General features: G+C 44.0%; 1 protein-coding gene across 6 annotated transcripts in view; it reads right to left on the bottom strand.

The window, feature by feature from the left end:
• DLG2 (discs large MAGUK scaffold protein 2) overlaps nt 1–19,344 on the bottom strand; it is a 1,558,615-nt gene that overhangs the window by 1,303,832 nt on the left and 235,439 nt on the right. For all 6 annotated transcript variants that reach the window (XM_075061772.1, XM_075061757.1, XM_075061758.1 and 3 more), the window contains exon 4: nt 4,464–4,562. In XM_075061772.1, coding sequence (XP_074917873.1) covers nt 4,464–4,562 — 99 coding nt within the window. The remainder of the gene's footprint in view (nt 1–4,463; nt 4,563–19,344) is intronic.

Here is a 19,344-nt window from a genome sequence, read left to right as displayed (position 1 = left end):
TGCAGGCACATGCCCTTGGACAGGGGGCACTCACGAGAAGTGAGTGCCACCTCAGCATAGGAAGATATAATAGAGGTCTACAAAATCATGAATGGTGTTGAAAAAGGGGCTAGAGAAGTGCTATTTACTTTTCATACAACCCAAAAACCAGGGGCACCCAATGAAATTAATAGGCAGTAGGGACACTATAAAAAATAGGAAGTACATTTTCATACAACACACAACTAAGGTGTGGAATTCATTGCCATGGGATGTTGTGATGGCCAAAAGTATAAGTGGTTTTTTAAAAGAACTGTATAAGTTCCTAAGGGATAGGTCCATCAATGGCTATTAGCTAAAGTGATCAGGGTCTGCAACCCCATATCTAATGCAACCCTAAACCTCTGACTGCCAGATATGGAGAGAAGAAGACAGAGTGGATCACTTGATCATTGTCTGTTAGGTTCACTCCCTCTGGGGCACCTGGCATTGGCCACTGTCGGTAGACAGATACTGGGCTAGATGGACCTTTGGTCTGACCTGGTATGGCCATTCTTATGTTCTTAAAGGCTAAGCCCAGAACAAAATGTAAAACAGAGAAAAATTAAATCAATAGCTCATGAGACTTTGGGTCAAAAAGTAAAAGTGAAGGTCAACGCAAATGCAGTTCTGCTCCTTATGGCTGCAGCAGTCCCTGACAGTAGTAGGTCTCCTGTGGTTTTACAGCAAGGGTAATATTTTCCACTGCGCACCTGTAAAGGGGATCACTCACCACAGGAGCACCTCCCTGTGGCCAGATATCACGTAGCAACTGTCTCCCCATATAGTGATCCCTGACAACGGTGACCCCATTGCTGCAGCGGTCTCTCTTCCTGCACCTTGGCCCTTCAGCCAGATCAGACTTTATTCCACCTCTTCTGGGGTAAAAGATAATCCAACCAAACTATAGTGCAATGACCTTAGAGCAGGTCTTCATCTGTCTCTGGGCTCCATTGTCCTTTCATCCGTTACCTCAGAGAGTTTCATCCCACCTTCCCCAGTGAACAGTAGGAGAATCCAGACCTACCCTAACCTCAAGTTTCCAGGCCAACGACCCTGTACCTGGCCCAAGTCTGCTCGCTCAGACTCCTTGTTACCTCTTCTATCCCCCCAGAAAGTGACTGCAGATTCTCTCCCTGAAGCCCCTTTCTGCTACAAACTCTCTTCAGAATAACCAGCCTGCTCCTGCCCAACTGGGCTTCGTGTTCAGTTAAGCCTCGCTCTCTAGCCAGTGACGTAATTGACTTCTAAGGTCCACATTAACCCCTTCAGGGCCTGGTGGTCTCATTGCACCACAGCTCACAGGTAAGCACAATTGTACAGAACTGTGCACCTCAGCATGGAGGGGCAGGATCTGCAAGGTTTACTGTAGCTCTGGAGCTGCAGTGTGGCTCCTCTTCTACTCCACGACCTATTGGGGAGGACTTCTTCCCTTCCAACCCCTCTGAAGATCCCCACATACAGTCAGTTACTTGGAATGCCCACTGGGGCTTCCATTTTGCACTAGTCTATCCAAGTACCTCACAGCCCAAGCACCCACATATGAAGCAAGTCAAATATCCATTTTCTAATGGACAACATACACTTTTGAGGACAATAAATTTAGGGCACGATTGTGGCATTTGGTTGCTTCTCCCTGCATACCCAGCCAGTTTTTCAGGCCTATAGGGGAGACAGTGAGGTACACTCCTAGCCTTTGGTGTGAAGCACAGGATGAGGAAGGCTCTTTGTGCTATCCCAATAGCCCTTCCAGGATCATAGATAATCAAGCCTCTAAAAAGCACCATGCCTTTATAATTCACAACTTCTGTTTAATGTTTTACTTTATTATTTTTCATACAATGACATAACTGTTTTATCTCAACACCCACAAATCTCTTATTCAGAATGAAACAGAAGTGCTTCAGTTAAATATGCAACACTAGGTTATGTGGGTGGCACGCCCAGCAGTAAAAAGCACAAGGGTAATGCTTCCTAAAGTGGCTCTCAGCTTTCAAGTTACACAGTGCTATCAAGATTTCATTTTAATTCCCAGCCACTCTGACTAGTGAAATTAACATCCAATCAATTATCAGCATCTGAAAAGCGCTATACGTATGTTTAAATACATAGCCAGCCCTATATACACCTCTACCCCGATAAAACATGACCCGATATAACACGAATTCAGATCTAATGCGGTAAAGCAGCGCTACAGGGGGCAGGCCTGCGCACTTGGGCAGATCAAAGCAAGTTCGATATAACGCGGTTTCACCTATAACGCAGTAAGATTTTTTGGTTCCTGAGGACAGCGTTATATCAGGGTAGCGGTGTAGCTGCATGTCACTGTCATAGCAGTGCACTATTGACATTAAAGCACAGTCACTTAAAAAAGGGATTAGACAAAATGCCTCTTTCACATAAAGTGACACAACTAGCAAATGTCAGAAATTAAAATAAAACTTCTGCCATGGTGGAAAAATCCCAGTTTCAGGAACTTCATTGTTTGGGAATGCTGGCCAGGAAGATGGAATTCTGACCTAGTGTGTTCAGTGTACTTGGGATCTTCATCTCAGGGTAACTAACATGCATCAGTTATCACCAGATAAAAACACAGTGGAAACCAGGTACTATAGTTTTACAAGATAAACTCCCCAAGGTCAACCCCTGATAGCGGTATAAAACTTTTTACCTCACGGTGAAACTAAAGTGCCTGATCTTCACTGTACCTCCGCAATAGCTCATGCATGTTAGTTATACACATTTTTTTTTTAGCCGTGAAGACAAGGTCAATGTAATAGTTATTTCTATGCAGATTTTTATTTGTGAGTAGGGCAGACAGCCTCTTGCTGGGGTCAAGAAGGTCATGATACTTTACCAGGGACTTTAAGTGAAGAGGCGTGTGATGGAGCACTCTTCCTTTGGATGTTGACACTGGAAATGACATTTTCTGACCATGGACACAGAGTTAGCACAATTGATGCTGCGTTCCCCAATTAGTAAATGTGGAACGTCACATCTTATGTCCTGCCCTGTGACATCAAGAAAACTATTTGGGCCATGTCTGCTGCTTAATTGGTAACTGGTAATTTCCAGTCCTGGAACTTCAGCCATAAAAATAATGGATCAAATTCTATGAGGGGCTGAGCATGTTTAATGCACACTGAGATCAATGGGCTATATGATTATTTCAGCTTGATACTGGGGACACAGTATACAGGTATACTGTATACAGGTCCTGATCCTGCAAGTTGCTGAATGCCCTCATTTCCCATTGACTACAATGAGAATAAAGGGGCTCAGCAACCTCCCAGAACCAGGCTAATAATCAGCAGATCTCAGGACACAATTCTGCAAATCTTAACCACACCGAGTAGAACTAACATATCACTCGGCATGAGTAAGGACTGCAGATCGAGTGGAAACACAGTGGCAAGAGAAAATCAGAAAGACATGCTGGATCATTGAAGTTATGGATTTTAAGGAGTTAACAAATGACAAAGCCAATATAGTTTACACATAGCCAGTGAGAAGGTCTTAGACAAGAGGTAATAAATAACCCGCAAGTCTTCAGTGTTAAAGAAACAAAGCTCTTTAGAGGTCAACTAATTATCCCAACCCAGTTAACTTCTATTTTCTTTTCCTATTTTCAATTTGCTGCTATTAAAGTCCAAATCTTTTTATTTAACTTGGAAAAAAATCAAATGACTTCAGCGCTGAAACCTTCCACGGTAATATTGAGCCTAGAGAGAACTATTACAGCCAAGTTGTGAGTATATGAAAATGCCATAAATGTTATAATAGAAACACGCAAACACCCTTAACTCCATCGTTTCAAACAGTGTGACTATTATAAGTAATACTGTAACAAAAATCCCTAGACTGTAACCTTGTAGTCATGCTGCTTCATTTACCACTCAGTGTACACTTATACTACTAGAACTATCATTAGTTTGTCAATACAAAAATCATCTCATCTGCTGACATATTCACATTCTGCCTTACCAACTTTTTATTTAGCTACCAAGAAACTAGGTTACAATTTATACTGAGAAGCCTTAAATAAATCTAACTAAGGAAAAAGGAATATCCTGCACAATGAACATTGCTTAAACTTTAAAAATAAAAGTATCACGAGATCAACACAAAAGCTCTGAGGCTTCATCTGCTCCCTAACATCAGTGGCATTTATGCCCAAGATACAGACCTAAAATCCTGTATGGAATGGTATTAAATCCATAGAACTAGCAACGTATCAATAAATGGCTGTTATAAACCTGATCTGAACCTTCCCAACAATCTAAATTCATTAAAAGCAAGAGATTATTACAGGAACTGAAAACTCAATTTACTCTATACATTTCACCTCTATAAATTTATACTTTATACAATTCATCTCCAAAGAAACGGTATACAAAGGTCATCAATATATTTCATCACGCAATAAAAATAACCACAGCTCTTACCTTTGTCGTCGTGTCTATAGAATGATTTTCAAAAGACTGATTCTCCTTATTGTGTTCATCACATAATATGGATCCATCTGACCCATCGGAAACCGCAGACTATAAAAAAAATTCAAATAAAGCAAATGATATTCATAGAATACTACTACTTTTAATTGGAAGCATGAGTCCAGACATACAGGAGTGCAGTCGTGCCTCTAATCCACAACTGGAGCTCATGAACCAGATTTGGCCTTCAATTTCTTGCCATTTGTCATTTTCTGTGGCTGATTCTGCAGCCTCTCCCACTGAAGCCTATGATCTAATCCTGAAAAGTGCTGAGTGACCTCAACTCTCACTGACTTCAAAGGGAGTTGAGGGTGCTCAGCATCTCACAAGATCAGGCCATAAACATGGAGGGTGAAATCTTGGTAGGGCTGCCAACTTCCTAACTGCACAAAACCGAACACCTTGGCCCCACCCCTTGTCCAAGGCTCTGCCCTCCACTCACTCCACACACATCCCTCTGTCGCTCGCTCCCTCACTTGCTCATTTTCACCAGGCTGGGGCAGATGGTTGGGGAGTGGGAGGGGGTGAGGGCCCTGGCTGGGGGTGCGGGCTCTACAGTGGGGCTGGGGATAAGGGGTCTGGGGTGCAGGAGGGGGCTCTGGGCCGAGGGGTTTGAAGTGAGGGAGGGAGCTCCGAGATGGGGCAGCGGCTTGAGGTGTGGGAGAGGGTTCAGGGTGTGGGCTCCAGGAGAGAGTTTGGGTTCAGAAGGGGACTCAGGGCTGGGGTAGAGGGCTGGGGTGTGAGGGGGATGCGTGGTGCGGGCTCCAGGAGGGAGTTTGACTGCAAGAGGGGGGTCAGGGCTGGGGCAGGTGGTCAGGGGTGCAGGAGAGAGTTTCGGTGTGGGAGAGGCAGGGAGTCGGAGCACAGGAGGGGGTGCGGGCTCCGGGTGGCACTTACTTTGGGTGGCTCCCCAGAAGTGGCGACATGTCCCTTGGCTCCTAGGCACAGGGGCGGCCAGGTGGCTCTGCGCCAATGGGAGCCGCAGAGCCAGCACTCGGGGTGGGGCAATGCGCAGAGACCCCCAGCCATCCCCCTGCCTAGGAGCCAAGCAACATGTCTCTGCTTCAGGGAAACCACACAGAGCCAGGTAGGCAGGGGCAGCTCTAGATATTTTGCCGCCCCCAGCACGGCAGGCAGGCTGCCTTCGGCAGCTTGCCTGCGGGAGGTCCCCGATCCCACGGATTCAGTGGCACGCCCGCAGAAGGTCCGCCGAAGCTGCGGGACCAGCCGACCCTCCACAGGCATGCCGCAGAAGGCAACCTGCCTGTCGCCCTCACAGCGACTGGCAGAGCACATCCCGTGGCTTGCTGCCCCAGGCATGCGCTTGGCATGCTGGTGCCTGGAGCCGCCCCTGCAGGTGGGGAGCCTGCCAGGCCTGCACTAACCAAACTTTTAACGGCCCGGTCGGCTGTGCTGACCAGAGCTGTCAGGGTCCCTTTTCAACTGGGTGTTCCTGTAGAAAACGGAATGCCTGGCAACCCTAAATCCTGGATGAATATCAAAACTCCCATTGACTTTACTTGCTTCACTCGGAGCAACCGCAGAAATGGGCCCAGTAACTGTATAGTGTAAACCAGGGGTTCTCAACATTTCTCTTTCGGAAGCCCCCCCCAGTGTGCTATAAAAACTCCATGGCCCACTTGTGCCATAACAGCTGTGTTTCTGCGTATAAAGGTCAAGGCCACCGTTATGAGGTAGCAAGCATGGCAATGGCCCAGGATACCACACTACAGGAGACCCGCAAAGCCAAGTTGTTCAGGCTTCAGTTTCAGCCCTGGGTGGCCAGGCTCAGGCCCTCAGGCTTCAGGCCCATGTGGTGGGGCTTCGGCTTTCTGCCCTGGGTCCAGCAAGTCTAATACTGGCCCTGCTTGGCAGACCCCCTCAAACCTGCTCGCAACCTGCCAGGGGCCCCAACACCCCTGGTTGCAAACCACACTATCCACAATTGTCTCAATTCTTAATTACTGCAAAAAATTCTCTAAGTTACATATTTTTGAAAGTGCTCAACATTTGTGAAAGGTCATGTCTGCAAATATTTTTCATTAAATACAGTGGGGTGGGGGAGATGTTTAGTTTACATCGCGTTCAGTTTTCCAATGTTCGCAAAAAACCATCACAAAATACAAGCCTTCTTTCAAAATATCTGCAATACCAAGATATAGGAAAAGGCCAATGGTTCCACACTAATTTATGACCAAACTTCTCCTGTAAACCATTTTCTTTGAATTGATTTATTTATAGATTATAGGCAAAGTGTTTAGTGCTTGTGGTTTTCCTACTAAACATGCAGCACAGTACTGTAGATTTTTCATTTATGTGATAAATATTAATAGCTTTTCAAGAACACGGAACCGGAAAGTGGGGTGGAATCAAACAGTGCTATGCTCTGTCCCACATGCTGTTGAGTGCCATAGAAATCACGAGTGATGTAAAGCCGTCCTGATTAGACCATTCACTGGGAGCAGTCAATTTTAACACAACAGGCAAGCAATTGTCAGCATTTTAAATAGGCCAACTACTGCCAGCACCATTTAGAAAACAATGGGCCAGTGCCAAAAAAAATGGCCCAAATCAGATCCATATGTTCAAATGTATTATTCTCTGGTGCTAACTTGTTTATTGAGCGCTTAGTCCGGTAATGTACAGAGCACTCTGGGCCCCGTCCAGCAAAGTACTTAAACGCATGCTTACCTTCACTGAAGCCAGTGGGACTAGAGACATGCTTTAAGGTAAGCCTGTGCGTAAGTGCTATTTAACACTATACGGCATGAGCCTTTAGGACCCAATATTACTCCTATCTATCTGTCTTAGGTGCTCATACAGTCTTCATCATCTCAGTGTCTGAGCGCCTCACAATCCTTAACACTTCCATCTTCACAACACCCCTGTGAGGTAAGGCAGTGATTGTCAGGAGCACAGCTGCTCCCAGCCAGGTCACTAGGCAAACTCATCTGGGCCCCATGAGCTTCCTCCAAATGGTCAGGCTTCCTCGCTGGGCAGAAGACCCTATCGCCTGCTACTTGAGCCTTGCTGCTGCAGCAGCATCACAGCAGCTGCTCAACATGGGCCATGTCCCCAGCTGCCCTTGCCTTACTCCTGGTTTCAGTCCTTGTTCCAGCTCTAGCCTGCCTCCTCCCTGCTCTGGTTTAGTCTGTGACTCCCGCTCTCCTCCTGATCTTGGAGCTGGTTTTACACTCTGCTTGCCAGAGTTTATGCTCCTTTCTATTTCCCCACTAGGATTTAACTTCTACATTTTAAAGGATGCCTTTTTTTGCCTCTCACTGCTTCTTTTACTTTGTCATTTAGCCACAGTGGCACTTTTCTGGTTCTCTCTGTTTTTCAATTTAGGGTATACATTTAAGTTGAATCTGCATTATGGTGTCGTTAAAAAGTTTCCAGGCAGCTTGCAGGGATTTCACTTTTGGCACTGTACATTTTAATTTCTATGTAACTAACCTCCTCATTTTTGTGTAATCCCCCTTTCTGAAATTAAATGCTACAGTGTTGGGCTCTGGTGTTTTCCCCGCCACATGGATGTTACATTTCATTATATTGTGATCACTATTACCAAATAGTTTCTCTATATTCACCTCTTGGACCAATCCTGTGCTCCACTTAGGACTAAATCAAGAATTCTCTCTCCTCTTGTGGGTTCCAGGATTGCTCCAAGAAGCAGTCATGTACGGTGTCAAGAAACTTTATGTCTGCATTTTGTCCTGAGGTGACATGTACCTAGTCAATACAGGGATAGTTGAAATCCCCCCTTATTACTGAGTTTTGTATTTTTATAAACTCTCTAATCTCCCTGAGCATTTTGCAGTCACTATCACCATTCTGATAAGATGATTGGTAGTAAATTCTTGCATGGAATTACTATCCATAGAGATTCTATGGGACAAGTTTGGTTCATTTAAGATTTTTACTTCATTTGATTCTATGCTTTCTTTCAAATATAGTACCACTCCCCCACCAGCATGACCTGTTCTGTCCTTTCAATATATTTAGTACCCTGGTACTACTGTGTCCCATTGATTATCCTCATTCCACCAAGTGGTCAGAGATCACAGAATATCAAGCTTGGAAGGGACCTCAAGGAGATCATCTAGTCCAACTCCCTGCTCAAAGCAGGACCAATCCCCAGACAGATTTTTGCCTCAAAACCCTAAATGGCCTCCTCAGAGACTGAGCTCACAACCCTGGGTTTAGCAGGCCAATGCTCAAACCACTGAGCTATCCCTCCCCCCCAAGGAACAGTAGCCTGTTTCCACTCAGTTTCAAACCAGGGATGTTTCATGTGTGAGGTGAACGTGATAACCACTACATTAGAGTCGCCCTGAGCATGGGGTTGCATAACTGACCATCTTGGCTAATAGCCATTGGTAGACCTTGTGAGGGGTTGGGTCACAGAAACTCCCCCTTGGGACTGCCACCCAATCTGCTCAGACTACCTCTGAGTCCATTTTCCCTGGCAGCTTGGGACTTCAATACCCAGCCTGGCTGTGCCAGACATGCTAGCCTGCTACAAACACACACCCAGGTCTGATCCACGTCCCCCAAATGCTGCAGGCTTAATTGAAAACAGCTTAAGAAGTGCTCTTTTCTCCAACACCCAGATACCCATTTCCCAATGGGGTCCAAACCCCAAATAAATCAGTTTTACTCTGTATAAGGCTTATACAGGGCAAACTCATAAATTGTTCACCCTCTATAACACTGATAGAGAATATGCACAGCTGTTTCCTCCCCGAGGTATTAACGCTTGCTCTGAGTTAACTAATAAGCAAAAAGTGATTTTATTAAATATAAAAAGTAGGATTTAAGTGCTTCCAGGTAATAACAAAATAAAACAAAACCATGCAAGTCTAAGCCTAATACAATAGGAAACTAAATGCAGGTAAATCTCACCCTCAGAAATGTTCCAATAAGCTTCTTTGACAGATTAGACTTCTTCCTAGTCTGGGTCCAGCAATCACTCACACCCCTGTAGTTATTGTCCTTTGTACCAGTTTCTTTCAGGCATCTCTTTGGGGTGGAGAAGCTATCTTTTGAGCCAGCTGAAGACAAAATGGAGGGGCTTTCAGGGGCTTTTATAGCCTCTCTCTTTTGCAACATCTCTAGCCACCTGGGCAAGTCACATGTCTATGAATGATTCAGCTTTTTGCAGGCCGACACCATTGTTTACATGTTAGTTTGAATGTTCCCAGGAAAGCTCAGATGTGGATTGGTGTCTCCAAAAGTCCACTGTTATTTAAGTTCTCCCAATTACTTGAATAATCTCTTCACACTATGTTGATCAAATCTGTTTTATGTGCTTCCTAAAGCAAACACTTTAAATACAAGCATAGAGACAATGCTCATAACTTGAGATATGAAAATCATCCATGCATACAAATAAGATGAATATATTCAATAGATCATAACCTTTGCAAAGATATGTTCCATGGCATAACTAACATAAAACATATTCTAGTTATGTCATATTTACACTCATAAGCATATTTCTATAAAGCATTATGGAGTGCAATATCACAGACCTATCCTCCATGAACTTATCTAGTTCTTTTTTGAACCCAGTTATACTTTTGGCCATCACAACATCCCACAGCAATGGGTTCATAGGTTAATTTTGCATTGAAACAGTGAAACAGTACTTTTTTTTTTATCAAACCTGTTGCCTATTAATTTTATTAGGTGACCCCTGGTTTTGGTATTGTTGGAAACGGTAAATAACATTTCTTTATTCACTTTTGCCACCCCATTCATGTTTTTATAGACCTCTATAGTAGCCCCCTATCATCTCTTTTCTAAGATGAACAGTCCTTGTCATTTTAGTCTTTCCTCACATGGAAGCTGTTACATGCCCTTGATCATCTGGTTGCCCTTCTCTGAAACTTTTCTAGTTCCACTATAACCTTTTTGAGATGCAGCGACCAAAACTGGACACAGCATTCAAGGTGTGGGTACGCTATGGATTTATATAGTGGCATTGTAATATTTTCTGTCTTATTTTCAATCCCTTTCCTAACAGTTCCTAAAATTCTGTTAGCCTTTTGGACCGCTGCTATGCACTGAGCTGAAGTTTTCAGAGAACTATCCACAATGAGTCTTGAGCACTAACACTTAATTTAGAAAAAATCATTACTAACCTGTTCTGTTACTGTTGTTCTTCGAGATGTGTTGCACATGGCCATTCAACTCTTCGTGTCTGTACACCAAGTGCATGGCAGTTGGGAACTTTTTTCCTTCAACAGTACCTATTGGGCTGCTCAAGTTCCCTCTGCTTCTATGTGCCACTGCATACAGGTATCAAGGGCAGAGCTACTCCCTGGTCCCCTCAGTTCCTTCTTGCAAGGACTTCTATGCAGAGGGGTGGGAAGGCAGGTCGTGGAATGGATATGTACAACCCATGTCAAAGAACAGTTACGGAATAGATTAGTAACAGTTTTTTCTTCTTCAAGTGTTTGCACACATGCATTCCTCTCTTGGTGACTCACAAGCTGTGAAACGGGAGGCGGGATTGGAATCTATCTGAATGAAGACAGGAGGAACACTCCAACTGTAGCATCATGTCTCACGTCCTGAGTGAAGGCATAGTGAGACGCAAATGTGTGAACTGAGGACTAAGTTGCCTCTCTACAAATGTCCAGAATTAGAACACATGCCAGAAAAGCTGCAGAGGCCAAATGTGATCTCATGAAATGAGCTGTGACTCTGCTCGACGGGGTGATGTTAGACAGGTCATAGCATATGCATATACATGAGGCTAGCCAAGAAGAAATTCTCAGAGGAGAGTGCCCTTTTATTCTGTCTGCAACCACAATTAACAGTTGAGAGGACTTACGGAACTGCTTGGCTCTGTCCAGGTAGAACACCAGAGCTCTTCTGATATCCAGAGTGTGCAAATATTTTCCTTCCCTAGTCAAGTATGGTTTCCTGAAGAATGCCAAAAAGTAAACAGACTGGTTGACATCCAATGAGGACACCACTGCCCAAACCTCAGATGAGGGCACAGGTAAACCTTGTCCTTGAGGAAAGTATAGGGAGGGCCAGTTATTAACACAAGCAGCTCTCCTATCCTTATAGCAGAGGTGATGGCAACCAAATGCTACCTCCGTTGATAGATGTAGCAGAGAGTAGTAAGTAGCCAAAAGTTCAAATGGGAGACCAGTACAGTAAACTGGTAACAATTTTGATTAAGCAGAAATCTGGCCTTGACAACACTAAGTTTAGGTCTCATGGGGAAACAGGGTTGTGCACCTGAGGATACACTTTGACTAGGCCTATGGTAATAAGAACATGTCTGTAAGAGAACCAAGGCTGCGACTTCACAGGTAAAAGAACTGCTGACACTTTCTGTGGATCTTTTTGCAAATAGGTCTACTTAGGAAGACCCTCCACCAATGGAAATTGATTCTGGCCACATCCTGAGAAAGAGACCAGTTGAGGTGACTCAAACAGTTTGCTTTGGACACCCAGTAGACAAGAAGCTTCTAGCTCTATTGAGCTGGCAATGCAAAACTCCCAAAGAGTTGCCTCTTGCCAGAGCTGAGAAGAACAAGTTCCTCCCTGCCTGTTGAGATATAGCATTGCCACTGTGCTGTCTGTGAAGATTAACAGGCTTTTCCTTTTTTCCCCCTTCTGTGGCAGAAAAACCTGGCATGCCAATCCGATTGCCTTCAGCTCACTGATGCTAATGTGTAAAGCTAAGTCCTCTGTAGACCACAATCCCTGAGTCTGTAGAGAACCCAGATAGGGACCCCCTCAGCCAAAGGCAGAAGCGTCCATCACTAACTTGAGCATCAGTTGCAGGCTGGCAAAGGGAATGCCCAGACATATATTAGTCAGACTTGTCCACCAATCTAGGAAGGGGAGGGTACCCTCACCACCATATCTAGAGGGTGATGGCTTGGTGAGTAAACTGAAGCTAGCCAACCCTGTAGAATTTTGAGGCACAGTCTGGCATCTTGGACCACATATGTGCACGAGGCCATATGCCCCAGGAACCTCAAACAGTTTTGCGCTCTTGTGACCAGGTGAACTTTGAGATCTATAACAACAATTAATCAAATTTTCTGAAACCTCGAGCCTGGAAGAAAAACTTTGACTTGAATTAGGGGCAGTACTGGACTCATTAGCTCTAGCCTCTGGACCTGGAAAAGGAAAGATTTCTCTGTGTTGACTAGCAGTCCCAGAGCACTGAAGGTTGATGGATCAGAGACACACTGAACTGCACCTGCTCCCTGGATTGGCCCCTCACAAGCCAGTCATCCAGGTAGGGATAAGCTCCACAACTTTCATTAAAAAAACTTGGACGCAGCAGCCATGCCAAATGGTAGTACAGTAAACTGGTAACAATTTTGATTAAGCAGAAATCTGAGTTATTTCCTGTGAGCTTGATTGATTGCCATATGGAAGTAGACATCTTTTAGGTCAAGGATGGCATACCAGTTTCCAGGGCTCAGGGAGGGAACAATAGAAGCTAGAATGACCATGCAAAGCATGACTTTTTTTAAGAATCTGTTTAGTTGATCAGATCTAAAATAGGTCTGAGAGCCCCCTTCACTTTCAGGATTAGGAAATAGCAAGAACAGAATCTTGTCCCTCTGTGACACTGTGGAACCTCCTCTATGGTACTCACCTGAAAGAGAGATAGTACCTTCTGGAAGAGGAGCTCCTTGTGAGTGAGGACAGGGAAGGCATGTGGGAAGGAGGGATAGAAACAAATTGGAGGGTATAACTGCAGTACTCAAAACCCATTGGTCTGGAGTAATTTGGGACCAAGCACTGAGGAAGTGGAAAAGATGGTTTACAAATATGGGGGACATAGGGTCTGGAAACATAGAGACTGGCAGGACATCCTTGACTGACCCATCAAAATGATTGCTTAGCAGTTCCTGGGTGTCTAGAAGGGCCCGGAGCTGGAGTCGAAACAGAAGAAGGGGCAGGCCTCTGACTATAACCCCTCTCTACTTTATTGACAGGTCCTGATGAGGAGGCGAGCGGGATAACAGTGCATCTGCTGATAGTGTTTTCTAACTGGGCAGACGAGTACAAATCCAAGGATTTCTGTCACCCTTAAGGCCACAGAGCAGGGGTAAGTAACCTATAGCACACGTGACAAAGTTGGCACGCGAGCTGATTTCAGCAGCACTCACACTACCCAGGTCCTTGGCACTGGTCCGGGGTGCTCTTCATTTTAATTTAATTTTACATGAAGCTTCTTAAACATTTTAAAAACCTTATTTACTTTACATACAACAATAGTTTAGTTATATATTATAGACTTATAGAAAGAGACCTTTTAAAAATGTTAAAATGTATTACTGGCACGCAAAACCTTAAATTAGAGTGAATAAATGAAGACTTGGCACACCACTTCTGAAAGGTTGCTGACCCCTGCCATAGAGTTGCTGTCTGTCTGCTCTGACAGCAGGGAAGGACTTTCAAAAGATAAGTCCTAAATAGTATGCTGGACTTCACAGGGTAGGCTGAAAGACTGCAGCCATGAGGAGCTCTGCACAGAGACCGCAGAAGCCATGGTCCTAGCAGTCAAGTCTGCAGCATCCAGCCCAGCTTGCAGAGAAGTCCACATCACCCATCTGCACTCATTCACCAGCAAAGAGAACTCCTGCCTAGCATCCTCAGGCAACAGATGTTTGAATTTCTCCAAAGAGACTCACAATTTCAAATCAAAATTTCCCAGCACAGCCTGTTGGTTGGCAATTCTAAGCTGCAACCCCCCAGTTAAAAAAAACTTTCCTACCAAATAAATCTTTTTTGTTTGCCTCTTGATTTGAGGGTTGCAGCTTGATGCCCCTGGGGTTCCCTTTCATTAGCTGCTGCAACCATTAGCGACCCCAGAGGAAGATGGGAGTATAGAATGTCAAACTCTTGGGAAGGAACATAATACTTGCATTCTACCTGCTTTGAGGTGGCATGCAAGGAAGATGTGGTATGTCATAGTGTCTTTACCGGCCCCAATACTGCTTCATTGATTGGCACTGCCACTCTAAATGGACCTGCTGTAGATAATATATCAATCAGGTGAAGAGCAGACTCTCTGATTTCCTTGATCTGAATGTCCAAGTCCAAAGACACCCTCTTTAAGAATCCCTGGTATGCCTTGTAATCATCGGGAGGGGATGATGTTGTGTTCGAGGAAACTGCCTCATCTGGTGAGGACAAGGATAAAGCTGACTAGATGTGGTTCACCTCTTCCTCAAGAGCCTCTTTCTGAGGCTCAGCACTGGACCAAGTACCAGCCACTGGAGTCAGGGTGGCATGGTGCAAGGATTCATCCCATCTAGACAAAGGCACTGAGTAGGAATGATGAGGATCTAGAAGCTGGGTGAAAACCCTAGGAGTTCCAAAAGGGCCAGGGGCTGGACACCAGTGACCTCCTGGCCACATTGCCATAAAAGCTCACATTGTGGGGTCGCAAAAGTACCCAGAGAGGAAGAATCCAGGCAGAGGGTGGTGGGTCCTGCTCTGAGGTGGAGAGATACTTGAGCCCACCTCAATGTCCAAAGAAGGCAACTCTCCTTCCACTGACCACAAGGGGATTGTCCTGGTTGGTGCCAGGGACCAGTGCTGAGAACCAGGCACTGGCTGGAAAGACACCATCAGTGCTGACTCCTGCTTAGACTGTACTGATGAGTGGGTAGACTGTCCAGGAAGTAGGCAGCCGGTGCAGGACCAGGTCCTGCATCACAGATGTTGGTGCTGAGTGGTCTAACGATACTGACTTTATTGAGGGAGCAAATTCCTATACCAAAATGCAGAGTAAATTACTTGCCACCGCAAATGCTGAAGTATAGTCAGCACCAAGATCTTATCAGATCGATGTGATATGGCTGAAGTTGTTGGTGCCGTTTCTGGCACCAGACTCGAAGATTTCCATTCCAACACTGCAGCCAACAGTGCTGTCTTAGGCCCAGTGCCAGGGCTTGGCAGGCCGGAGCCCCAGCACCTCTAGGTTTGGCAGTTCGTAGCCCCAGCACCTCTGGGCTTGCTGCATCAGTTATAAGTATAGAAAGATTGCTTGAGCCTTGACACCTCTTTCATTATAAATTAAGTGCTTCTTAGGCCCCAATTTGGAGGAGTGCCTCGATCTTGATTGCACTCTACTTGACTCCCCTTCCACCTGCTTTACAGGCTTGAGGGGTGGAATCTTCCTCTGGCTGGTGCCTTTGTGGAAGGCTTATGCTTCTCCCTAGGAATAGGTAAGGGTGACCAATGCTGGGACTCCAATAGTCTTGAAGGCACACTTTGGACTGAAGCTGCAGCACTCAGCACTGACTCAAACCAGGATGGCTCCGAGGGTGGTCTTAGCACTGCCTCCATTAGCAGGAACTTCAGCCTCGCGTCCCTATCTTTTTTCACCCTAAATTTGAAGTCTCAACAAATCTGGCTCCAGTCCTTCATGTGTGCCTTGCCCAAAAACTTGAGGTTTTGGGCAGGAAGCACATGGTTTGAAGCCTGGTACTGAAGCATGCCTCAGTATTGGCAACAAAACCCTCAAACAGCGAAAAACAAAAAAAGCAATTTTTTTTTTTAAAACCACTGAAACTTACTAACTAGAACTAGACTATGTACAGAAAGGCTGGGAGAAAACTGCTCTAGCAATTGACAGGGGTTCCAACAATTACTGTGGGCAGTAAGAAGAAACTGAGGGGCTGGGGGCTGGGAGGCTCTGCTTCCATTCAGTGGTATATGGCAGCAGAGAGGGCTCAAGCCGCCTGACCAGTATCACTGATGGAAAAAGTTCCTGACAGCTGCGCTCTGGGCACGCAGACAATAAGAGTGGAATGTACATGTGCAATCACTCAAAGAACCCATCATTATATATATGTAGTTGGAATTATTTTTCCCATATACATTACTTTGCATTTATCAACATTGAATTTCATCTGCTATTTTGTTGCCTAGTCACCACATTTTTTGAGATCCTTCTATAACTCTTCACAGCCAGTTTTGGACAACTGAATAATTTTGTACTTTAATAATTTTGTAACATTTGCAAACTTTGCCACCTCATTCTTTAGCCCTTTTTCCAGATCATTGAAGAATATGTTGAACAGCACTGGTCCCAGTACAGATCCTTGGGAGACACTGCTATTTACCTCTCTCCACTGTGAAAACTGACCATTTAGTCCTATCCTTTGTTTCCTGTCTTTTAAACACTTACTGATCCACAAGAGGACCCACCCTCTAGTCCCGTGACTGCTTACTTTGCTTAAGAGACTCTGGTGATGGACCTTATCAAAGGCTTTCTGAAAATGCAAGTACAGTATATCAATTGGTTAACCTTGTTCATATGTTTGTTAACACCCTCAATGAATTCTAATAGATTGGTGAGGCATGATTTCCCTTTACAAAAGCTGTGTTGACTCTTCCCCAACATATGCTCATCTAAGTGTCTGATAATCCTGTTCTTTTCTATAGTTTCAACCAGTTTGCCTGGTACCGAAATTACGCTTACTGGCCTATAATTGAAAGGATTGTCTCTGGAGCCTTTTTTAAATAAATAAATAAATCAGCACTACATTAGCTAGTCATCTGGTACAGAGGCCAAATTAAGCAGTAGGTAACCTACTGCTTACATAGTATAGTTAATAGTTCTGCAATTTCATATTTGAGTTCCTTCAGAACTCTTGTGTGAATAACATCTGGTTTTGGTGACTTACTACTATATAATTTATTAATTTTTTCCAAAACCACCTCTGTATATTTTGTCGACATTCAATTGTTTGCCTTCATGCGTTATATTTAACTCTGTTTCATTTGACTGGTTCTCACTAGCTCCTACCTGTATTTTACCAACTTCTTTTCTGTTCTCTGTACTAGGACATAGAGTTCCACTTTTAATAAATTTATCCCTAAGGGATCCCTAAGCACCTGTTGGTCTTCTTCCAGATCTCAATTTAAAAATTCCTCTACCACCTTTTTAATTTTACATGCCAGCAGCCTCGCTGATTCCTCTTCTCTTCACCCAGAGTTGACCTGGGTCCCCAGTTTCTTGCACATGTAATTCCCACTCAAGTAAATGGTTCTTTTCCAGGCTTTAGGGTCAAGTTGCACTAGCTAATACTACCTAAGGGCCCAACCCTGAGAGAGTGATGAGTCACTCCTCACAGGTGCCCTCCCAGTTGATTTTCACAGTACTCAGATACTATGGGCATGAGAGCCATGTAAATAGATAAATAGCACTCAGCACCTCAGTAAATTAAACATTAACTTGGTACATGCCATCAGGAGCAAAATCTAACTCTTATGTAATTTTGATAATTTAAAAAACATCAGAATGTACAGAAACATTCTACGTTTCCTAAATTATTTTTCATTATTTGTTATGGTAGCACCTACAGGGCTCTGGGGCAAATTACAGACATTCCAGGAGGGACAGCCCTGGCCCTGCCAAAATGTTCTTACTTATCTACGAATGCTGGTATTCTATTCATACAATACATCATCATGGACATTACTTCTTATTTCAAAACATACATGAAGTCCCATCAGTTGCCAAAATCTTAGTTTTATTTAAGAAGAGGAAAGGCGTTTTGAAATGGGTGTAGGCAGCATACATAACAATTACAATATCATTTTAGTGCTCAATGTAGTGTAACCTCTGGTTAGTATAAAATTCTTTTATGATTCCTACAGACAGTGTTATCAGCTAGGTGAACCAAGCGTATTAACTTTTTGCTCCACTCATCAGAAATAGACTTGCCCTGATCCTAAGAGGTACTTACTCTCTGCCACTCCTAAATGGAACCTGCCCATAAATTCTCAAGACTGCAGAAATATATTATTTATCAAATGGGCACTACTGAAAAGTCTGGTAAGAAAAAGCTTCCATTTGTTTATATAACGTTGTCTACAAATGCGTCCCCATTAGTTGACTCCAGTATTTTGCAAGAATATAAACCATACCATAAAGTAGTATGAAATGTTTCAATTGTTTGCCGTAGGGAAATGGGTCAGAGATTAATTGAGAAGAGCAGTAAAATAAGGATATTAAGAGGATACAAACTACTCAAGAAAGCAATAATAATAAATCTGGGGCATCTCTCGCTACACTGTATTAAAGGTCAACATGCATTAGCAGAATAATATATAGTTCCCCAAGATGTACAAAGTACACATTAGCAATCCACCTAAAACACAATAGATATTTACCTCTTTGTTTTGAAATATGACTAAGCTTGTCTGTGCAAAATATTGGCAAAAGGCAAAAGAGGGCCTCTACTGTGTGTTGGAAAAGGGATTTTAAAAAGGAGGAAATTTGGGGCCTGATTCGCCTCACTCTTATTCTTGAGTTGCACCAGTGTAGCTCAGACACACTGTCTTTAGAAGCAATCCCTAGGCCTATGCTACCTAGGAGGTCTCACAGCACCCAGTGGATTCAAGAGCTGACAGTTGGCAAAAGATGTGTTTCAGTGATGTAAAGGCATGCAGACATCCTGGATTGTCTATGTCAACAATGAACTGGAAACAGAAGCCACTCCTGTGCACAGTTATGGCATTTGAGCTTGCCAAGGCAATTGCACTTTCCTGAGTGGGTGCATTTGATAATTATGGGTGAGTTTCCCAGCCTGCTCCATGACTGAAATTGCAGAAAATTTGATCCTTATACATAACATGGTAGGATGAGGTATTTTGTGGGTATCTACAATAGTCACCCATGTGCAATTATTTTAAAGTATCCAGCTCTGGTACTCTATCATTTACCAAATAAACAAGTGCACATAAATGCAGCCAGTATTCTGCTCTTTCATCATCACCCTACCAATGACAACAGGAATAATCTCAGAGGTTATGTAATCTACACACA

This window comes from Chelonoidis abingdonii, chromosome 1 (genome assembly GCF_003597395.2).
Source record: "Chelonoidis abingdonii isolate Lonesome George chromosome 1, CheloAbing_2.0, whole genome shotgun sequence".
Classification (NCBI taxonomy): domain Eukaryota; kingdom Metazoa; phylum Chordata; order Testudines; family Testudinidae; genus Chelonoidis; species Chelonoidis abingdonii.
The sequence above is the reverse complement of the archived record's forward strand: the minus strand, read 5'-3'. Positions and strand labels throughout refer to the sequence as shown.